Below are 22,422 nucleotides of genomic sequence, written 5' to 3'. Positions count from 1 at the left end.
TCATAGCCTCTTTTTTCTTCAGTCCTATGTTTGCAGCATATGGGGTTGTTTTATTAATCCTTAATATGCATTAACATAACTCCTTTGGACAGTGGAGCTATAGAATTGGGTCTGCAGCGTTTGTTTTATTATCTTCAGTTTTGGGGAACATGCCGAAATTATTTGACCTTCTATCCCTGGGCACTGGTATGTGACCCACCAATTATATATTAGCCTCCGCTAAACACCTTTCAAGGTGTATATGCGATATGCTACTTTGGTGAGTAATTCCCACTGACCGGTCCATAGTGAGTGACATTAAGCCCCGCCCTCCAGACGGGGCTTTACACTCTCACTCGTTCGGACAGCCCAGTGCTAGAGGATACATGGCGAGCAGCTCGCCAGTAATTGCATCCCTCCTCCTCCTTTGCCCACACTTGACGGACGTGTCGATTAACCTATGACCGCCGCCGAGTGTGTGCTGCAACAAGGAGAGGCGGACTCTTCGTGGGATCAACTTTGATTGACCCACATAACCACCAATGTACAGCCACTAGCTGGCTATGACGCGGTATAGGAGGCGGGACAGAACGGCATCCATACACACGCCCCTCTAATTTGCTCCGATCAGCTGTAGGCTGTTTGGTCATGATATGTCAGGTATTTAAGAAGCTTGTGAACACACAGTGGTTGACTGGCTCCTGACGACGGCGTGTATTCACGCTGAAATGCGCGTCGAGTGTTTCCTTCACTTTATTATTTCTTATGTTTGCTTTACACTTTATTTAGGTAGCACTTTAGTAGTTTTTCATTAGGTGACCCTTTAGTTTGCTAGTGGTATCAGGTATTTAGCTAGCTTGCCTTAGTCCAGGTGGATGTTTCCACAGGCTATATTATATTAAGCAGCTATTGGAGAGGTTTTGGGGTTTTTTTTCGTCTGTTACCTCCTTATAGTCCCTGTGTTGGGCTACTTATTACTACTCTGTATAAGTATGGTATATTAAGGAAGTTGGGGGTATCGCATAGGTTTTTTTACCTGCTTTCTCTCCTACTACTCTCTCTCTCTTTCCTGTTACCAGGCATTCAAGTGCCCTTTCCGTGTCCAAAGCTGCTTCTCAGGATCCCCTTGTTTTTCAAAATTACAGTTTGTAAACCCCCCAAAAATAATTTGGTGATCTCCTTCCTGAACCCACCTCAAACCACACTCCAGACCTTCCCTGACTTGACCCCTTAACATTCATATTGATATACTCCCAGTTACTTATATAATTATACACACAGATACCGATGGGCTGTCACGAACATGCACAAGCACACGCAGAGAGACAGGCACTGACACAGAAGCATACACAGGCACAGACAGGTACACACAAACATGCACACTCAGACATAGTCAGGAACATGCTGACCCCTGGCTGAGACTAAGCTGGGCAAGCTGGTGGAATTACAAGAGGTCACAAAGGGTTATGACGGTAACATCTGCTCTCCTGAAATTTGCCCACATGTGCCACGTGAGAAGGAGAGTGAGTACCCAGTGACCCATGAGACTCTAGTCTGTGCCCAACCTATGCCCAGCTCCTCAGTAAGTCTCAACTTGAAACTCAATCAGGAGTCAGACACAGGATGGAGAGCACAAAACAAAGTCAGCAAAAATATTGATTTGGGGTTATAGGACCCCGCATTAAGGGCTGGAGCATCCCCGGCCCCACCTATCAACAGCCAGTATTAAACTATGAACTGTCAGACTTCAAAGTGAATTTCACATTTTAGGTTGAAATAGTTGATACAGTAACAATGCAGACGATTAGAGTTCAAGCATTTAAAGGGACACTATAGTCACCAGTACAACTGCAGCTTATAGTATTTGTTCTGGTGAGTATAATCAGTCCCTTCAGGCTTTTTGCAGTAAACACTGTTTTCTATGAGGAACTGCTGATTCACGAGGGCTGTGTTTGGTTTGTGCTGGCTCTGCCTCTGATCTGCCTCCTTGACATTTTAAGCCAATCCAATGCTTCCCTATGTGAAAACATTGTGATTGGCTTTGCATGACACTTGTGATGATGTCAGCCAAGCAGGCAGATCAGGGGCCGACTGCAATAAAAGTAATATTTTACTATATTTAAGGGGGTTAGATTGTGTGTTTAACACTAGAGGGTCAGATATACACGTTTGTGTTCCTGATCCTATAGTGTTCCTTTAGGATATTTTGCTTTACAAATTAAGATTCTGACAATTCACACTTGAGAAAATAATCCTATGCTTATTTTTTTTTTCAATTTTGAATGTAAAACTAAATGATTCTCAGTCTAAGGAAATGTATGTCTTTTAAGCATACGGACCATTATTCCAGGACGAAGACTATTGCTGATCAGATGATACTGGCAGCCAATGGATCAGTACTAAAAGGCAAGTATTTGCTTATACCATGTTTCATGTGTGATCGGATCTGTTTCAAGATATTTCATGTTATAGCAGAAGTAAAAAGTTACAACATTTAGCACCAGGCCCTACTATTGTGTGTTCTTTGTACCTATATGCAGTCTTTCTCTACTGTGGAAACTTGAAGGAACACTATAGGGTCATGAAAACAAACATGTGTTCCTGACCCTATAGTGTTAAAACCACCATTTAGGTCCCCCTTTCCACCCTTAAAGAATTGGAAAATTTAAGGAAGCAGATCGGAGGCGGGGCCAGCCCCGACCCCATTCCACCTCCTTGCTAACATCATCAGAATTAAATGATTTCCCATAGGGAAAGCATTGGATTGGCTGAAATCAGCAAGGGGCCGCGGCAGGACCAAACACGGGCTTGGCCAATCGGTATCTCCTCATAGAAATGCATTGATTTACACTTTCACTTTTTCCCTTTTTTGTCCACAACTCTCCCTCTTCACATCCTTCTCTTTCAATACATTCCTGCTTTCTTCATACGTTTCTGCTTTCCACTCTTCACATTTCATTCCTCACACACACACCTACTACTCTTTCTAGTTTCGGATCGGTTCCCTACTTCTTCGGTCTATTACTTCTTATAGATCTACAGGGTCTCATTTGCTCATCTTCATACCCTTTATGTATATACTTTATCCTCCTGTTGTTGTTCTTATAACCTTTTAGTGTATATAATACACTATACACCTATTACACTTTTTTTTTTTTTTTTTTTTGTGGTGCATAAGATATTGCAGGCTGGCTAGAGGTGCCCTCGAAAGCAGTCCTCAAGCAATTTCCACGCTTAACTTGCGGGGCATAAGGTTAACAGGCACATTTTATATAGTGGTTAAGTTTTAGCAATCGATTGTAAAAGTAAATTATAATGTAAGGTATGATTAAGTTATATTTAGACAGTATAGCTTCAGCTGTGAATATGCATTTCTGCTGTAGACAAGCTTGGTCAGAGTGCAAGTTTAGGTAGTAATAGCATGAGTAATACAAGGTTATCAAAGTAAAGAGGGTCCGTTCGTAGGGTCATCTGCTTGACAAAAGTGGGTCGGTTTGGGCCTTTAGCGAAGGCGGATGGTGTGAAATCCTATGCTTATCAAGGGGTTTGGGTGGTCAGCGAAAAACTGCAGTCCTGCCAGCCTATGTGAGTCTCCTAGGGGGAAGCTGCACAGTAAAGCAGGCAAGTGTGCAATCAGGTGTGGGTATCTGGCTTCACATTTACCCTAGGGAGAGTCCCCCTCCCGCGATACCGTTTAGCCGATGCTTCGTGTGGGCAGAGTACAACCCTGCGCCCTGCGCTGGAGGCTCTCGTTCCGAGTGTGCAGAGGAGTGGAGTGGCGGTGAGGGTCACAGGTTCGCCTGGTGAGTGTCTTGAGGACCCGGCAGTGGATTGCGCAAGTCGGTGCGGTCGTTTGCCGTTGCCGGCTCGATGTGGCAGTGTAGTGGCTTTTGCTAGTGTGGGCTTGACCGTCCGCCCTCCCCTCGGTCTGTCTGGGCGAGCTTTGCTCCTCTTGAGTCCGTGTTGGGCTACAGCTTTTCGGCGAGGTTGCCTTTGGTGTGGAATCTTGGGGGTCCCCTTAGCTTTGTGGGCTACGTGCGGTCTGAGTCTGGTCGCAGCTTTGCTCCTGTCGGGTGCAGTTGGGCCGGGCCCTTTCTTATGAGTAGCCATTTTGAGAGTGAGGGGTATCCCATCCATCTCATTGCTTCTTCATTTTGGCCTCTGCATACCGCCAGGTGAGGCTTCCGCTTGCGGAGACCGCAGGAGAGCTTCCAGCTTTTTCCATAGTGCCTTGAATATGCGGTCATACCGGTGCTCAGTTTCCTTCCTGATCAAGTACGTGTCTTGTGTGACCGGTTAAGCTTGGGGGGTTGGACCGGGATATCTCTCACCGGTCCAAAGGGGGGGAACGTGGGCTCTGAGTCTATCTTCCCTCTGATCCTGGCAGCAGGAGAGCGGCCACCTCTACCGCGTCCGCCATGCCAGTAGGCCTCACCGGTGTGTACGGCGGAGGTCGGGTCGGTTGTCACTTGGAATGTGTCATTTTGTGTGTCCCGACGTCCCCCATCGCTTGGTGGCTCTTATCTGGCGTTTGGGTGCCGTTTCAGTAGGGGTATCACGCTTTTTTAGATGCTGCTCAGGGGCACTCCAGGTCTATAATCCGTGTAGAAAAGTTATTAATTGTTCGACCCGGATCTTGATAACGACTCGAACGGGTCGAAATGTTGATTTACATTTTGCACAGTATTTGATGGAAATACAATAAACTTTTCTACATGAATTTTAGACCTGGAGTTTTAATTTTAGACGCCTGTCGCACCTTAGTCGCGGGCTCTCAGCGTCATTCCGTGGCGGCTCTATGCTTTAATTTCCTTTCGCATACATCTGTTCGTTTTTCAGTTTTTTCGCGGCTGTGCGAACAATTAGGCTATAGTACGGTCTTTCAGCTACTTACACCCTGTTCGTATACCATTTAGGTTTAGCGTGCTTTCGGGAGCATGCGCACAAAGGAACTTATTCGGCTCAAACGTACGAACACCAAGTTGTTGTATTTCTCAAACTATTATTTTGTACAGTTTTCATTAATCTCGGAACGTTCGGTTATATACGAAAGTTAGCCCACCACAAGGGTCATTTGGATTTTTATAACCAAACGCCCTATTTTAGTAGTAGGTTTCACACGATTTCATACGAATTGTTTTACTTAACTGTTTCAGTTAAATACAGTATGTTTTAAATGTCGGCCTCTAGTGGTCAGTTTTGATATTGCACAGGAGTTTAATTGAAGTCAGGTAATTACTGCATGTTTAATGTTGACCTTTAGTGGTCAATTTTGATATTGCACATGTTATATTTGAAGTTTGATATTTTAAAGTGATCAATTCAGGTCAAACAAGTGCTTGCTTGTTAATTATTTTTTCACGCCTTATCAGTATATGCTGACGTTACGCATGTTTCTCTTTGGAGGGGATTCAATTGAGTAATTAAGGTTAATTGCCAGTAATTTAAGTTACATTAAGGCCATTGATCTTTCGGGCACGACTCTAAAACTTGGTTCTCCAGAACATATAAGGTGTGTGTAGCAGAAATGCCTCTGCCACGTGTTCTTGGAGGGGCCTGCTTGCCAGCCTCCTGCCAAAAGGCCCTTTAAAAACTTATGTGATTTCTGTACTTCCGTACTCCATAGGGAGAGACCAACTGTTGGTCCTAATTCCCTGGAACTGTATTGGGCATAGGACCATGTGCATCGGTCAAAATTATGCCTTCCATGGAAATCCGAACCCCTGAACTGTGATTTTTGGATATGTTAGTCCCCCAGATCAGGGCTATCAGGGATATTTTGTGTAGTTTCCGTGTGTTTTAGGGGTACTTTTGGGGTGTTGTTGTATTGCATGTTTTTCTGTGCTTGGCGATAATTGGATTAGATTAGTACAATTATCTCCCAGGCACAGAGGAGGGATTATCTTATTATGTATGGGAGTGTCCTGGATCTGAGAGCCAATGTAATTGTGTATTTGTTTCTACTGTGGTTTACTCTCAGGTCTGGGGGGAGTGCCCCTTGCATGGGGACCTGCATATAAGGCCAGTTGTGACAATTTACAAGGTGACGCACAGGCCAACAGGGCACCCCGCAGGACCGAGGCCCTCCGTGCATATCTAGATGCAGCCGGACTGAAACAATTAGCCACCCCAAACCGGGACGAATTGGAGGCCCCCATAACAGTAGAAGAACTGGCATACGCAATCTGAAAAGCAAAAACGGGGAAAGCACCAGGGCCAGACGGACTACCGCTACAGTACTATAAAACCTTCCTACAAGACCTCCTGCCGAAACTACACTCAGCTCTGAACTCAATTCTAGACGGCGCTACCCCCTCAACCCCATTCACGGCAGCGAACATTACCTTCCTCCCGAAAGAGGTTAAACACCCGACATCCTGCGCAAGCTACCGCCCGATATCGGTCCTGGATGTGGACGTCAAGCTCTTGGCGAGCGTGCTGGCCAACCGTTTGGCACCACTACTTCCAGACCTGGTCCACCCAGATCAGACGGGGTTCATCCCTGGAAGAGAGGTCTGTGACAACACCATACGGGCATTGAACCTGATCTCCGTAGTGGCGCAATCCGACCAACAGACTTTGATCCTCTCCACAGACGCCGAAAAGGCTTTTGACAGGGTAGACTGGGAATTCCTCTTTGAAACCCTCCGGGGCCTGGGCATCGGCCCCAAATACATACAATGGGTAGAGGCGCTCTACAGTGCACCGACGGCTAGACTCCGCATCAACGGGTCCCTCACAGACCCATTCCACATCCGCAACGGAACACGCCAAGGGTGCCCCCTATCCCCCCTGCTCTTTGCACTAACCCTGGAGCCATTCCTTAACAACATCAGAGGCAACGCGGCGATCCGTGGACTCAGTATAGGCCGATCACACCACAAAGTCCTGGCATATGCAGTTGACCTGCTCTTCATTGTACAAAAACCGGCCACGACGCTACACACGATCATGACTGAATTCGAAACATACGTCAACGTCTCCAACTTACGCATCAACTACAGCAAATCAGAAATCTTAAACCTCAATGTTAGACACACCCAAACGCAGACGCTCAGACGTCGCTTTCCCTTCCGCTGGTGCGCCACCAAGATGAGATACCTAGGGGTATGGCTCACACCGAACCCAGCGGACCTCTACCACCCCAACTACCTACCACTTCTCAAAACCGCGCAGGCCGAACTTCAGGCCTGGAACACCTATTACATATCGTGACTAGGCCGCGTCAACGCGGTGAAGATGACCCTACTCCAAGCGGCAGTCCATCACTTCATATGGAAGGGCAAGTCCCCCCGAATAGCCCACTCCCAATTGACACTCCCTAAACTCAAAGGGCGACTGTCTCTTCCCGACTTCAGGAAGTATTACATTGCAACCCACCTCACCCGAATCATCGGTTGGTCGACAACACCAAGAGACTAGCTATGGGTTCAACTTGAAGCGGATAGCTCCGATTTCGACCTTAGAGCCCTACCGTGGATCACCCCAGAAGCGAGCCGACGCAGCCCGCTCGCGAACCCATTTGTGAAAGCCACCCTCCGCATCTGGCACCAAAACGGCCCCAAATACTACCTCACTACCAACCCGAGCCCTCTACTTCCACTCAGGAGAAACCCAGATTTCCCGGCGGGAGACATGGGACCCACCCTGAGACTGAGGACCGACACCACAATACCCCGAATGATAGACGTACTCACACCCCCTTGCTCTATAAAGCGAATTGCAGACCTGTTTCCGGACCAAAGGCACACCTTCCTCCACACCATAGCAAGGGAACAACTACAGAGATATGCACGCTCGATCCCCCAATGACCGAGCCTTACGCGGGATTGTACAGAGTTTGAGTCCCTATGCCTGTCAGAGGCACCCCCCCCCCCCAGAGCGATCTCCCAGATCTACACCACATTGACGACTGGACGATACCTTCTGGCACCACCGTGCATTAGGCACTGGGAAGACGACCTAGACGTAACACTCACGGACGCAGGCTGGAATAAGATCATTACACTCACCCAGAAGACCCCAGGGTCGGCAAGGCTCCAAGAAAATTCGTATAAAGTATTTACGAGATGGTACATCACCCCAGCGAATCTACATGCTAGAGACAGCACGAAACCAAACACGTGCTGGTGATGCGGAAAGGATCCGGGATCATTCCTCCACCTATGGTGGGACTGCTCCCTCATCCGCCCGTTCTGGGAAGCGGTGGGCCGAGTGCTTAACGAAACCACAGACGAAAACATCCCAGTGGCACCGGCACCTTTTCTACTACACCATACAACAACACCCACACCGGCATACAAACGATCAGTGATACCGAGGCTCCTCAATGCAGCAAAAGCAACAATCCCAGTCTTCTGGAGGCAACCATGCACCCCCTCACTCAAGCGCTGGGTGAAGGAGGTGGAAGACACCAGGAGATTCGAGGACCTGAAGGCAACGACTGCAAACGCTAAAGAGAAACATATTAAGAGATGGTTCTACTGGCTAAGACACATCGCCTCGGATGACTATGTGACGCTCTTGAATGCATCTGAACGCTGAGAGGAGCACACGGGCAGCGTGCAGGGGAAGACCACCTTGGGCACCTGCGGAGTAGAGCTCCCCGGAACAGGGAAGGGAGAGAAAGAGCGACCGGATAACTAAGATACCCACCCGCCCCCAAGCCGCCTCCCCTCCCTTCCCCTTTTTTTTTTTCCTTCTTCTTCTCCCCCTCTTCCTCTCCCTCCCTTCCGCCCCACACAAGTACCAGACTCACACCTCATACCTCAGACTCAAACCATACCCCAACTAACGACACAACCTACAATTTCGATCAAAGCACAACTCCATACACTACCTACGGGCACACCAAGACTCAGGACAGATGCTACAGACCGAGCCACAAAAACGCTCTTACTATACCAAGCAAATATGAACAGGTGCCACAGCCAATACCAGAACAAATATCGGCATTAACCACCTAGACACAGGAAACAATATACTAATGCAATGGTCGCACCCGTTGACCGGATACAATTTCATACCAGATGTACAATATACAGTGCCTCTGCGCAGGCACCAAAAGGACTAAATGTGATGTATATGCTGTGACTACATAGGTGAAAAGAAAACACAATCACAACAAACTAGCCAACACAAGACTACTACAAATACCAACTAGCACAAAGCAACTCCACAAGCTAGCTACCACAAAACACCTACACAAACCAGCTAACGTGAGGCGACCACACAAACCAGATAACAAAAAATATCTACACAAACCAGTTAACACAAGGCAACTACACAAATCAACTAACACAAAACAACTACGCAAACCAACTAAAACAGGACAACCACACAGACCCAAATCACACCAGGTTATACCCGCCTAGACAATGTATCTTGAAGTACGCAGGGTACACACCTGCTTAATTAAGCTAACTACACATGTTCAGTTTACCTGTTTCAATGTTAACGCCTCTGCGTAGGCGATCATATGCTTTTACAATACCATGTTTGAATTCCACAAATACAATGTGATGACAATAAAAATTACTTTCCAAATCACCATAAAACCTGTACATGAGTGGTACTGTTGTACTCGTGCGACATTACTCTACACAAATATAAGTGTTTTAGAGCAGTAAAATGTATTATACTGATAATATCATTGGTAAAATGGCAGTTTATGTGTCAAAAATGCAAAATATATATATATATAAACGCTAATTTTGGCCAGGGTTTGTGACTAAGTGGCTACTAAAAAAAGACTGGACATACCCCATTTCAAATACCGTGGGTTGTCTACTTTTACAAATGGTATGCCATGATGGGGTTTATTTTCATTCCTGGGCTGCGATACGGTCTCAAAGACAACATAGGCCCAGCAAACCTGGCCCAGCAAAAAAATCTGGCAAATTTCAATGTGCAAACATGGAAAAGGGGAAAGCCTTACATTTGACCCCTGTAAGTTTGCAAAAACCCATACAACCTGTACATTGGGGGTGCTGTTGTGCTCAGGAGATGTTGCTGAACACATATTGGGGTGTTCTTTGTCAGTAACACATAACAGGAACTGAGAATCCATGCCTGAAGTACAATGTGAGAGAAAAAAAAAATATATATGGTTTGATGGGGGTAAATTACATTGGCCGGCTTCAAAAACGTCGCAAATAGGACATGGGTGCATGATGACCAGCTGTGAAAATTCCAAGTTGGAAAACTGGAATGCGCACCCTTCAAATACGGTCTTTTAGCCCCCAGAGAACCCGACACACCTATACATGGGTGGTATCACTGTACTCAGGATGTTTCTGAACACATATTGGGGTATTCTTTGGCAGTAACCCTTAAAGTTCTAAGTGCATGTATTCTTAAATTGCTATGTGTGTGAAAATAAAATGCCAATTATTATTATTTTTTTAAATTTGGCATAGATTGGTGGTAAAATGGTTGCATTAAAAGAGTCAAAATACCCCAGGTTTAATACCTTAGGTTGTCTTCTTTTAAAAACTATATACATGTGAAGGGTTTTTCATGGATTCCTGACAGATATCAGTGTTACAATGAAAAAAAAATGGTTTGGAAATAGCAAAGTGCTACTTGTACTTATTGCTCTATAACTTGCACAAAAAAGCTAAAAACATGTTAACATTAGGTATTTTTAAACTCAGCACAAAATTTTGAAACTATTTAGCATGGGTGTTTTTGTTGCGGTTGTAGATGCGTAACAGATTTTGGCGGTCAAAGTTTAAAAAAGTGTTTTGTGTTTTTTTTTATCATATTTTATAAGAAATGTTATCATAAATTATATGATATGATGAAAATAATGGAATCTTTAGAAAGACCATTTAATGGTGAGGAAAAACTGTATACAGTAAATGAGTAACTGGGTACAGTAAATGAGTAAGAGGTAAATTACAGCTAAACACAAACACCACAGAAATTGAAAAACAGCCTTGGTCCTTAACGGTAAGAAAATTCAAAAACGGTCTGGTCACTAAGGGGTTAAACTGTAATAATTTTCATGTAAGTAAGTTGAGGATCATGGTAATTCATGGCTAACAAAGGCTGGTTTCTCGTGAATAAGGTATAAAAGTCCAGAACATGTTCGTTTCAGTGTTTAAAATCTGGTCCTTGTCTACCAATCTCCATCAGTTTCTGTTATGTTTGTTGAGGTGGGTTTCTGGTTATGTATTATGCAAGGAATACAAAACACAGCAAACTTGACCTCCATATTCTATAGTGGTGGAAGGCAACCTTTGTCACTCCAGATGTTGTGAACCACATCTCCCATGATCCTCTAACAGCCATAATGCTGGTAAAGCATCAAGGGAGAAGTAGTCCACAACATCTGGAGTGCCAAAGGTTGCTTATCCTATATATAATAGTACTCATTCAGTTAAATAGATGAAAGAACATGACTGTAGGCAGAGATTGCACACACCAACCAAATTCTGGAACAGTATGTGTTCTAGGTGACCACACTCCTTGCGGTAATTAAAGGGACACTTCTAAATTGCCCAGCCAACATAACCACTTTATCTCAATGAAGTCAGTATGGGAGCTGGAGTCACTGAGCACAATATTACTTTACTTGATACTCTCAGCCTGCTGGCACACTCTGCAAAACCTTCCAGATCATTGCAGATTGAGGCGGCCATTAGGTAAGACCAGGATCCTGCTACCATAACAACTTCATTAAAATTAAATTTATGGGTGGGAATGTTCTTTTAAGTGAAAGGAAGGACCGGATATTCCAAGTTCCATATGGACTGCATTTCCACCTATATTTATTGCCTTGCTTTTTAAAAAAAATAAATACAAAAAATACCTACCCACAGACAGAAAACTAAACAGCCTTAACTAAAATTAAACAAAAGTAACAAAGTAACAAAATAGTGTGTATTGTGCGATAAGTATTTTTTTTTAATATTATATTTTTATAACCCTTATAACAAGTGTACAGCTAATAATGTATTATGCATGCATGTATATTATCAAAAAATATTCACTTGATGATAAGCCAAATTATAAATATTCCTAATTGTTGTTGTAAAATGTTTCATTTCGGCTCACATAGATATCCCCTGCTAGAATTATTTATTGTCCGACCTTTGGCATTTCCATAATCCGGGAGTCAAGTCAGTACTTAAACCTTTTAGAGCCACGATAAGGTTAGAAATGCCAGTGTAAGACAAATTAATGAAAAGTGCAACTTGAAACCCAGAAACCAGGTGAGACAAGGTTATATTTAGCCGTGCACTTGTTACACCAAGATCGTATGCCACCTGATACCTTCAAGGACACCATAAATGCTTAGAATGTATACAAGTGATCTAGTATTGGCAAAGCAGTGTATTGAAAAATAGATTGCCTCTCTCTATTTCATTTGTATCTCTTGTGATCAAATTATCCTGAGAGTGGTGACTTTTGCCAAAGTTGTAGCTATAAATTGTAAGCATTAGTACAGTGTGGTGTCCCCAAACTATAATATTTACTGCAGTAGCCAACTGAAGTCCTTCAAGTTGGGAGGTAAGGGCAGAAAAAGTTGGCATGATTAAACACAAACAAATAAAACATTAAAGCTTTCTTGCTATCCAGTTATAAGTCCAAATTGATTTATTCATTAAACCATGCATTAAGTATAATGCTAATACTTAAAGGGATAGTCAGTGTAAAATAAGTGTATGTTTCCTACATAATGTTTTTTTTCCATAATTTTGTTAAAATGTTTTTGTTCCTATTTTAGCTTTTTCTCTCATAGCCCTCGTTCCTGAAGGCAGATAAAATATGAATTATCTTACAGTGCTTCCCATCTTTATAATTTGGATTTCACTTAAAGGAACATTCCAAGCACCATAACCGTTACTGCTTTTTGTAGTGGTTATAGTGCCAGGAGTGTCTTGGTATCCTGTTACCTGGGGATTTGGATGCCTTCGCCGCATCCGTTCTTCCACTGTAGAGGAAGCTGGATGTTTTCAATAAACTAAGCTGATCCGATAAAGGGTTGCGCTCATTGTCTAAGAGCAATGAACTAACACTCTCAGCAAATGGGAGTGACCTGTCATGGCCCTGTTTAGCTCAGTGAAGCTAACCGTGTTCTCCTGCAAGAACAATCCAGATTCAGGAATTGCAGATGTGAGCATATGTATTTGTGTTTAATACTGGCGTGTTCCTTTAATATTGGTCGGTATATCAATGAACAGCCAATAGAATTCAAGAGCGGAACAACTTTAACTCACAAAGTGCTAGTGTGTTAGTGCATGTATGACTGTCAGTGGGTGTGTTAGTGCGTGTGCCTCTGTATATCTGAATTAGTGTCTATGTTTAAATGTCAGCGTGTGTCTGTGTATGACTGTCACTAGGTATGTTAGTGCATGTCTGTGTATGTCTGAGTTAGTGTATGTCTATATTTAACTGTCAGTGTATCTGTGTGTCAATGTGTGTCTGTGTATGACTGTCAGTAGGTATGTAAGTGTGTGTCTGTGTATGTCTGAGTTAGTGTATGTCTATGTTTAACTGTCAGTGTATTTGTGTGTCTGTGTATGACTGTCAGTGTGTTAGTGGGTGCTATGTGTAACTGTCAATTGTGTCTTTGTTTGCCATGCACATGTACAGATGGTTTTTGCTACAAATCTCTTTTCCTTGAACCAAAATGAATCTGAAATGTGCCAACATTTCCACTTTATTCTTTAGTATCATTGAGTAAGTTGCTAAACATATTAATATTTTAAATTCTAAAACTATCATTTATGTTTTATATTGATAAACCATATTAATGCCAAAGTGATCTACACCCGGTGGATTAACATTTTACCATTTTTTTTTGTCATTGAATTAACATTTCTTATTTAACTATTTGTAGATGGCAATACACTTCATACCTGTGTGCTACGACCACCTGGTATTTATGGACCTGATGAGAGGAGACATTTACCCAGACTTGCTGTAAGTGTACCATAACAGGTCAAAGTCATGTAGCGGTAAATATGTGATGTTAATTACCTTTGTCCTCTTGTGTATGCCCCAAAACCATAGTGTCTCTGCGAATTCGGCAAAGTTCCCAGACAGTGACAGTGTCGCTTTCAAAGGTTAATATGTCTACTTACATTTGTTATTGTGAATGTGCTTCAAATAATTATTAATTTTGTTCATTTCATATATAGGGTATTTTTTTAGATTCACCCTATAGCAATTAATCTGTTTAATAATTGTTTGTCGCAGGCACTGTAACAACTCGTGCTTGTGTTTCCTCAGGTAAATATTGAAAGAAGACTACTGTGTTTCAAATTTGGAAGTAACAGCACCAAAATGAACTGGATTCACTTGTGCAATTTGATAGAAGCTCATATCTTAGCTGCCAAAGGCCTGACTTCTAGCAAAGAATTTATAGCAGTAAGTAAGCTGTATGTATACTAAAAGCATAGCTTAATGAGGGGCAGGGAATTACAACTGATGGCAAAGAGGTCCAGGTGGGAAAATCAATTCCAAGCAGCTCTAAATTGGAGAGCTGGAGATATCATTTGCTTTTCTGGTAGACCCACGTTTGACCACATTGGGGTATTTATCTCAATCTTTGATTTTTTGTCTTATTCATCAATGTGTTTTCCTTACATCTTTTTTTTAATTGCAAACTATAGTAGCATCCTAGATGACAGAGGACCACTGACTGATTAGAACTTTTTAAAATCATTTTTCAGAGTGGAAAAGCATATTACATACATGATGGGGAAAATGTGAATTTATTTGACTGGCTTCATCCATTGGTAAGTATATTATAGAGCATGTCTGAAAAGCTTGTAAACACAGGACAAGAGTAATTCTCTTTCCCCTATGAACTAGAATAATAATTTCATGGTACCTATCTGTGTTCAGTATTTGGTCTATAAACATTTGGGTTCCATATTTCTGAGGAGGTAAAATTGCAACCAAGTCCCACGCATAATACCTAAATACTTTAAATTTATGTTCACCTCAAGACTTCTACTTCACCAAGCCCCTCTGAGACCTACCTGCTCAGCTGGGATTCTGAGAAATTATAAACATTGTTATTATAAGGTCCTTCAAAAAAAAAAAATTAAGATTCAAACATCAATGTTTTTTTGAGATCGATGTGTTTAGATTCTGACTGATCAGCACCAGTCTATCGGTAAACGTTGAACCGGTGTCTAATTCCATATTAATGATTTTGATCTGATATGTTCATTAAACGTGTGTCCACATACGCTAGGCAAGATACATCTAAACGCCAAGAGTCACTGGACATTCTGTAGGACATATTGTTACTTATTTTGTCCTCTTTTCTCTTGGGCATTTTTAGTTTGAGAAACTGGGCCTGAATGATCCATGGATAAAGATTCCCTCTTCATTAGTGTACACTGCAGGTAAAAAAAAGTATTCAACATTCTTGGCTATAGCAATGTTTCTTGCAGAATGTTTTCCATCTATTCAGTAAGCATGTCAGTACGCAGAAACCTAAAATATGACCAACGAATGGCAACCTACCTGTTGTAGACTACAGGTCCCATACTCCTTATTCAGCCTCTGTCTGGAAGAGTGTTCATAGACATTAACACCACCAGGGTGGCCTAGATTCTCCTTCCCTTCCCTATAATACAAAGTCATATGTCTGTTAAATAATCAAACCAAGCCCAAGTGAAGCCTACACAGGGAATATGAATAGAGGAGAAAAAATGCACAAATTGAAGCAATATTATATGTGGGCTGTCAGAAGACCTTCTAATGTATATGTAGAGGAGTCTGGGGACCACTCTCCGCCAGGTATTCCCTGTAGATGTGCAGACTTGAAAGTATCATGTTCCGAGAAGTGGTGGAAGGTATAACGGTGGAGTAATCACCGATGGAATGTTTCTACTGATTTCATCGGTTCCCACGCTTATTGCCTCTACTTTAACATCCAACATAAACAAGTGTTATCTGAATTCTGTTTTTAAAAACAGAAACAGGGCTTTACACTTAACTAAGAATTGTCAAGAATTTAAATTTAATTCAAAGTAATTTTCACATTTAAAGCCAAAAAAGCCAATCTAGAAGCAGAGCTGGCCTGGATAATGTTTTTGGGTCAGCTATTTTGGCCTTAAAATTTAAATCTACTTTGAATTCCTAACAATTCTCACCTCAGTGACTAACCCTGTATGTGTGCAAACATCTTGATATTTATTTTATATGAAATATCAAAGTAATAGATGAATGCAAGGAAAAGCTAAGACATATGAAGAGACCAAAAATACAACATCATCAGAGAAAGAACTATCAAGAAAAGAGTACAAGATTGAAAATTAGAACTAACAGCTATTTAAGTGGCAACAAACATTCTTATCAAATATATATTTTTTTATTATTCTTTATTTTTCACTCAATAGACATAGCAAGTGTACATCCACTTTTGGGCTTACACAGAAGCCAACTTGAATACAATTCTTGGAAACATAATGCAGTTCAACAAATACAATACATGCCCATTCCTTAAAAAACCATTGGCACCTGCCGTCTACTGAGGGTTTTATATTTTATATAAGGAAAGGCATTTAGGTGATATAAGGAGCCCGTTCTATTCAATAACTAATCTTACCCATGAGCTACCTTGTTCCTCCGACAGTGTGATCATGCCTGGAAAAAGAAAAAAGGCCTCATTCCCCAGAAAAAACAGGGGAAAGACCAAAAAAAACAAAAAAACAAAAACAGATGAGACAGGAAAGGTATGCAATTTTAAGAAAAAGGAAGAGAAAGAAGATATATAGTCAGGAAAGGGCGAGCAAAGAGGAGAGAAGGGGGGCTGGGAGGAGGGCGGAGGCCCCCCCAATGACAGCGCAATAATTATGTCCCTCATGAGGAGGGGTCTTTTTTACTAATTTGGGTCTGACCCCCCAAAAAATGGGCCCTATCAGTCTCCGCTCTAACCCACTAAACTGTTGTCCCATGGTTGCCAAATTTTTTTGAAATGCCGCTGTCGTCCCTCTTACCCTTGATGTCAAGTCGTCCATAATTCTACATCCTCTGATCCTAGATATTACCCCCGGGAATTCTGGGCCCACTGGTGAGAGCCATGCGGTCGCTATTGCACGGTGTGCACTCAGAGTTATCTTATGTACTTATTTCTGTTCTCTCCTAGTCCATCCGTCCAGTGATCTATTTAACAGGTAGATCCATGGGTCCATGCCCAGGGGCCGGTCGAACGTCTGTTTCAAAAGATCCTCCACGGACCTCCAGAAGCTACGTAACTTCGGGCAGTCCTACCACATGTGGATGTATGTTCCTCGGGCTCCGCAACCCTTCCAACAGTCATCAGTGTCCATTTTGTGCATTTTATATAGTTTTACTGGCGTGGTATACCACCTAAGCATGGTTTTCCACGTTTGCTCCTGGAGAGTGACACAAATTGAAACTGTGGCATTCGCCTCCCATATTTCCTGCCACTCTACTCCCTCCAAGACCTCCCCAAGGTCCATCTCCCATTGATCTGTATATGTCAGTCTACCCCATTCTCCATTTTCTGCACTAAGGTGGGCTTATAAGAGCGTGATCATACCCTTGGGGGCTGCCCCGTCCAGGCAAAGCCTGACATAGAAGTTTAGCCTTCCCAGGGCTGCTGTTTTAATGTGTGGTCTTCTAGCAAAGTCACGGATCTGAACATATCTAAAAAAATTCACAGGGGTTAAGTGATTGCCTTGTTGGAGTTCTGCAAATTGGACGACCTCTCCATTTTGATATAACTGGTGGAGCCGTTGTAGTCTGGTTCTTTCTATATTTCAAAATTCTCTGGGGCTGTATCGGCCTCCGTGAGACCGACTGGAAGAGCACTGGACTTTTGGATATTTGCCTTGTATCCTGATACCTTACCGTATTCTGTTATTACCTCCTGTATTGCCGACATCAATTCCGTCAGGTTCGTAACAGTCAGGAGGACATCGTCCGCGTAGGCCGATACTGTAAATTCTTTGTCACCAACTCTAACACCTCTAATGTTCGGATGCCGACGTATCGCTTGTAGCAAAGGCTCCAATGCCAATACAAAGAGGAGGGGGGAAAGAGGGCACCCCTGTCTGGTTCCATTGTATAGCCTAAAAGGGTTTAGTGAGGCTCCTGTTATCTGCACCTGTGCCCGCACATTATGGTACATCGCTCTCGTTATTGTTAAATATCCTTCCGGGAAGCCCATACTCCTCAATACCGAAAACAGAAATTGCCACCAGACCCTGTCGAAGGCCTTTTCTGCATCTTTGGATACCACTAGAGTGGGCGTCCCAGTAGTCACTTGTTTCCAAATCAAATCTATATTCCTCCTAGTATTTTCAAACAATTGCCTGCCTTGGATAAAACTGACCTGGTCTGCATGGATGAGCGAGTTCAACAACGGGTTCAATCTGTCCGCTTGTATCCTCGCCAGAATCTTCAGGTCATGGTTAATTAGCGATATGGGCCTATAATTTTCTGGATGAAGTGGATCTTTTCCTGGTTTGGGCAGTAACAGGATGGTAGCCAGAGACATGTCAGGGTCCAGTTGTCCTCCCCGCCGTAGGTTATCAAAAAATCGTACCAGTTGAGGTGTGAGCTCCTCCCTGAAGTGAAGGTCTTGTAATATGTGCCATCGATCCGTCTGGTCCTGGTGCTCTGTTGCCTTTCAAACTCGAGATAGCTTTGTCCACTTCGTCTTCGGTAATATCCGCCGCCAGATTACTTACTGCCTCTCTGCTCAATCTGGTCATCCCTAGGTTGTCCAGGTATTGAAGTATATGATCCTCTTCATGCTCCCCATGGGGACTTCTGTCCGGCGTGTGGTTGTACAACCTTTTATAAAAATCTTCAAAGACCCTAGCTATCTCAGCCGGTTTCGATTTTGTCGTGCCGTCAGGAAGTCTGATGGCTGTAACGTGGGACCGTTCCTGCCTGGGCTGAAGCGTCCTAGCCAGGAGAATGTCCATTTTGTTAGATTTTTCAAAGTATGTCCGTTTTGACCAAACCATGGATCTAGCTGTATCATCCAGTAATAGTGTACGGATGCCTCTTCTCACAGCTTCCAGTTGCCTATAGGTTCTCTCATCTGGCGCAGTTTGGTGTTTCTGTTCGATGGTTCTCAGTTGTCCCAGTAAGGTCTCCAGCTTCTGGTGTTTCATTTTCTTCCTTCTGGTGACCAATTTGATCAGGGTCCCTCTCACAACCCCCTTATTAGCTGCCCATATAGTGCTCGCGTTCACCTCCGGGTTGATGTTCAAGTCGAAGTATTCTATTATCTCTTTCCGAATCTGTTCTTGTAACTCCGGGTCCTGTAGCAAAGACGTGTTCAGTCTCCACGTTCATGGGGATGCTACACATAGGTTGCCCATTGTGATAGACACGTCTGCGTGGTCTGACCAAGATATGTTACCCACCTTTGACCCCATTATTCGAGACATGCCCGACGCGTTAGCCAAGAAGAGGTCTATCCTCGAGTACGTGCCATGGGGGGCTGAGTAAAACGAATAGTCTTTGTCTCCCGGGTGGTGAACTCGCCATATATCCACCATCCTATGAAATCTTTAAGTAGCCGATCCTGTCAACTGTCGGGCACGGGCCCGCATTAAATTCGCCCCCCCATAAATTTAATGCCGTGGGGCAGCACCGAGAGTTTTTCCCGGAGCATGCTCCAAAACCTAGGAATCAAATATTTTTTATTGAAAAATTAACAAATGTTTTTTTTAACAAACATTAATCAACTGAATAAAAGGGTAAACAGAAAATAAAAGGGGATAAAGAGAAGAAAATTACATCCACATATAATCAAACAATACAATCATTTTGCAAGAATAAATAAATATACAAATTGCATAATACGTATGCATGTAATGTTTTTGTTTTTTTATATATATTATCTTCCCATGTGTTTCAATAGAATTCTAATTGGTCCACTATAGAGGATGACTGCCCAAGAGCTAAAACTTCCTTAATAGATGGTATATTAGGTGATTTAGTCAGAAAGCCCCCAAAAAGTCCTAGAGAAAGCAAAGTTATGTATGATAGCGCCATCTAGTGTTCATTAGGATTACTGCAACTTACAAAAAGACTCCTGTGGTTCTTTTGTGACAAAGACCCAAATAATATACAGGATATTATCTTGGGAGTACATTATATATTTTTTTTTACTGTAATCTTATATGTAATTAAATGAATTCTCTAAAACACCTTCATAATGTTAGCTCTTTTGTACTTAGCCACTTCAATCAGGCAGACCGCCGCTCCCATGCAGCATGAGGTTCTGGTCAGCCTCATGGACGCTGCCTGCTGTGCTATGCTAACCATGCCCCCAAACATATAAAATCTCAGTCTGCCCAAGGCACAGTGCTCGTTGTGGTTCCTAGTGTCACGAGGTGTCTCAATAGTGTCTTCTTTTGTCTGTTTTGTATAATTTTGGTATTGACCCAGCTTGCTCTTGACTATTCTGTTTTCTGGCTTCCCTGATTTGGCTTTGTTTCTCGTATTGTGTATTTCTGGCTTCCCTTGACCTTGAATTGCTGTGACGTTCCTTGAATTATATTCTATTATCCGCCCATTCTAAGGACCGGTTTATGGACCTTCTATCTTTCTCTGTTACTTCTAGTGGATTCACATTCTGCGTGTTGGGTTAAAGCGTTACACATAAGACTTGTTAAAGGAGTCTCCACTGGTGCTTGCAGTGCCAGGGTGTACCCACTGACATAGCATAAGTATCCAATTTTGTGTCTGGACCCAGGAGTTAACAATCATTGATTAATTTTATACAATAAGAAAAAATAAATATACATACGTCTATATAAAATATATGCAACCAGATCTTTGAACCATCTCTTACTTCTGTTATATCAGACAAAGTGGTCTTTTCCCTGCAAACAATCTGCTGGATCTATTTTAGCACTTATAACTAAAAACGGTGAATTGTTGGGACCTTAACATTAGTTTATATTACCATATTTGTAAAGGAATTCATGTAAACACACATTATAGATTTACACAATCACTCCCAGAATACGGCCACGGAAAAAAGTTAGACATTTCCAAATTTAGATAAATATATATTGATTGTAACTGTCTTTTTCTACATATTGAATTTAAATTTGTATATGTACATAATGCATTCAATTCACTTGCATACAACATGCACAGTACATACATTTATTCACAACCATCAGTATCCTAGCCTTCCACGTGTCTCTCAGCTGCAACTTAGCCACTATACTACATAATACCTCTATCAGAGTTATTTACTAAAGGGAGAAATCATTGTGAATTCAAAGTGAATTTTAAATATGAGGTCACCAATAGCTGAACAGGAAAAATGATCTAAGTCAGCTATACTTTCCATTCAACTGCTCTGACCTAAAATATAAAATTCATTTTGTATTTCTCACTATTTCTGTAAGTACTTCCACGTTTTACCACCCATTGCATTTCAGTTTATAAACACACACAATTATGTATTTTACTACAACTCCCACTACTCCTGGGCAGCAGCAATTACTATAGTACTCAACAGGCCCAATACATACAATCAAGACAAAAACAAAAAAATACTTGTGCATTATCCAAATCCCTAATGCACATTTAATAACTAGAGTTTTTTTATTATCACTCGAATGGCCATTTAAGTGTAAGCTCACCTGTCACGTCAAGGCAAAACCTCTAAGGTGAGTCCTACAATAACAATTCACTAACAAAACCCCTGTGTTATGTTGTTCTTTACTCATGAATGATATACATGTAACCAATGGTTTACAAATCTGTTATCTTTCAGCATATCTTTCAGAATACATGCAGATTGCATTAAGTCCAATTTTCCATTTGAATCCATTGCTGACTACAAGTGAGGTAAGTTTGATGTAGTAATGGTTGTTAGTATAATGTAGGTTTATAGATGGTTTTCCTGTGCTTTCCAACATAACAAAATCTCAAAAATGAAATGTTCCAGATTCTGTTCAGAATGCTACATGTGTTACCAATGTGATCACAAACAGTGCATTGTGGGAGTTCCCTAAACACTTGTGCAGTCTGAGTGTTTAGGGTACTGCGAGTCTGCGATCTCTCATCCTGTCCAGCAGAACAAACCTTTTAATTATTTATCTCGCCTTTTTTATAGTCAACTATAGGTTAATGTAGTAGTTCTGGTGTCTATAGCCTGTTCCTGCAGGCTTTTTAATGTAAATGCTGCCTAGTAACGCCTCTAGCGGTGGTCATTCAGACGGCCACTAGGGGTGCTTCCTGGGTCAGTGCTGCACAATGGGCAGCACTGATGTTCAGCTTCTCCACCCTCTGCATGGAGACACAGATAGTATTCATTTAATTGCTCAATAGATTCAAAACTTTTTGGTTTCTTCATTCAATTCTGAATAGTAGCAAATTGAAATTCAAATTAACAGGTGTAAGTGACAATACCCAAGTTGTGACAATAATTGAGTTATAGAATTTTTCCCAAAATGTTTTGCTTAACTT

At 42.3% G+C, this 22,422-nt stretch overlaps 1 protein-coding gene across 1 annotated transcript in view; it reads left to right on the top strand.

The window, feature by feature from the left end:
* Positions 1-22,422, top strand: part of SDR42E2 (short chain dehydrogenase/reductase family 42E, member 2) — a 61,826-nt gene that overhangs the window by 34,654 nt on the left and 4,750 nt on the right. Inside the window, exons 5-10 of the mRNA XM_063429486.1 lie at positions 2,310-2,385; positions 13,829-13,911; positions 14,221-14,358; positions 14,664-14,729; positions 15,284-15,347; positions 21,728-21,801. Coding sequence (XP_063285556.1) covers positions 2,310-2,385; positions 13,829-13,911; positions 14,221-14,358; positions 14,664-14,729; positions 15,284-15,347; positions 21,728-21,801 — 501 coding nt within the window. The remainder of the gene's footprint in view (positions 1-2,309; positions 2,386-13,828; positions 13,912-14,220; positions 14,359-14,663; positions 14,730-15,283; positions 15,348-21,727; positions 21,802-22,422) is intronic.

This window comes from Pelobates fuscus, chromosome 8, assembly GCF_036172605.1.
Source record: "Pelobates fuscus isolate aPelFus1 chromosome 8, aPelFus1.pri, whole genome shotgun sequence".
Classification (NCBI taxonomy): Eukaryota; Metazoa; Chordata; class Amphibia; order Anura; family Pelobatidae; genus Pelobates; species Pelobates fuscus.
The sequence above is the reverse complement of the archived record's forward strand: the minus strand, read 5'-3'. Positions and strand labels throughout refer to the sequence as shown.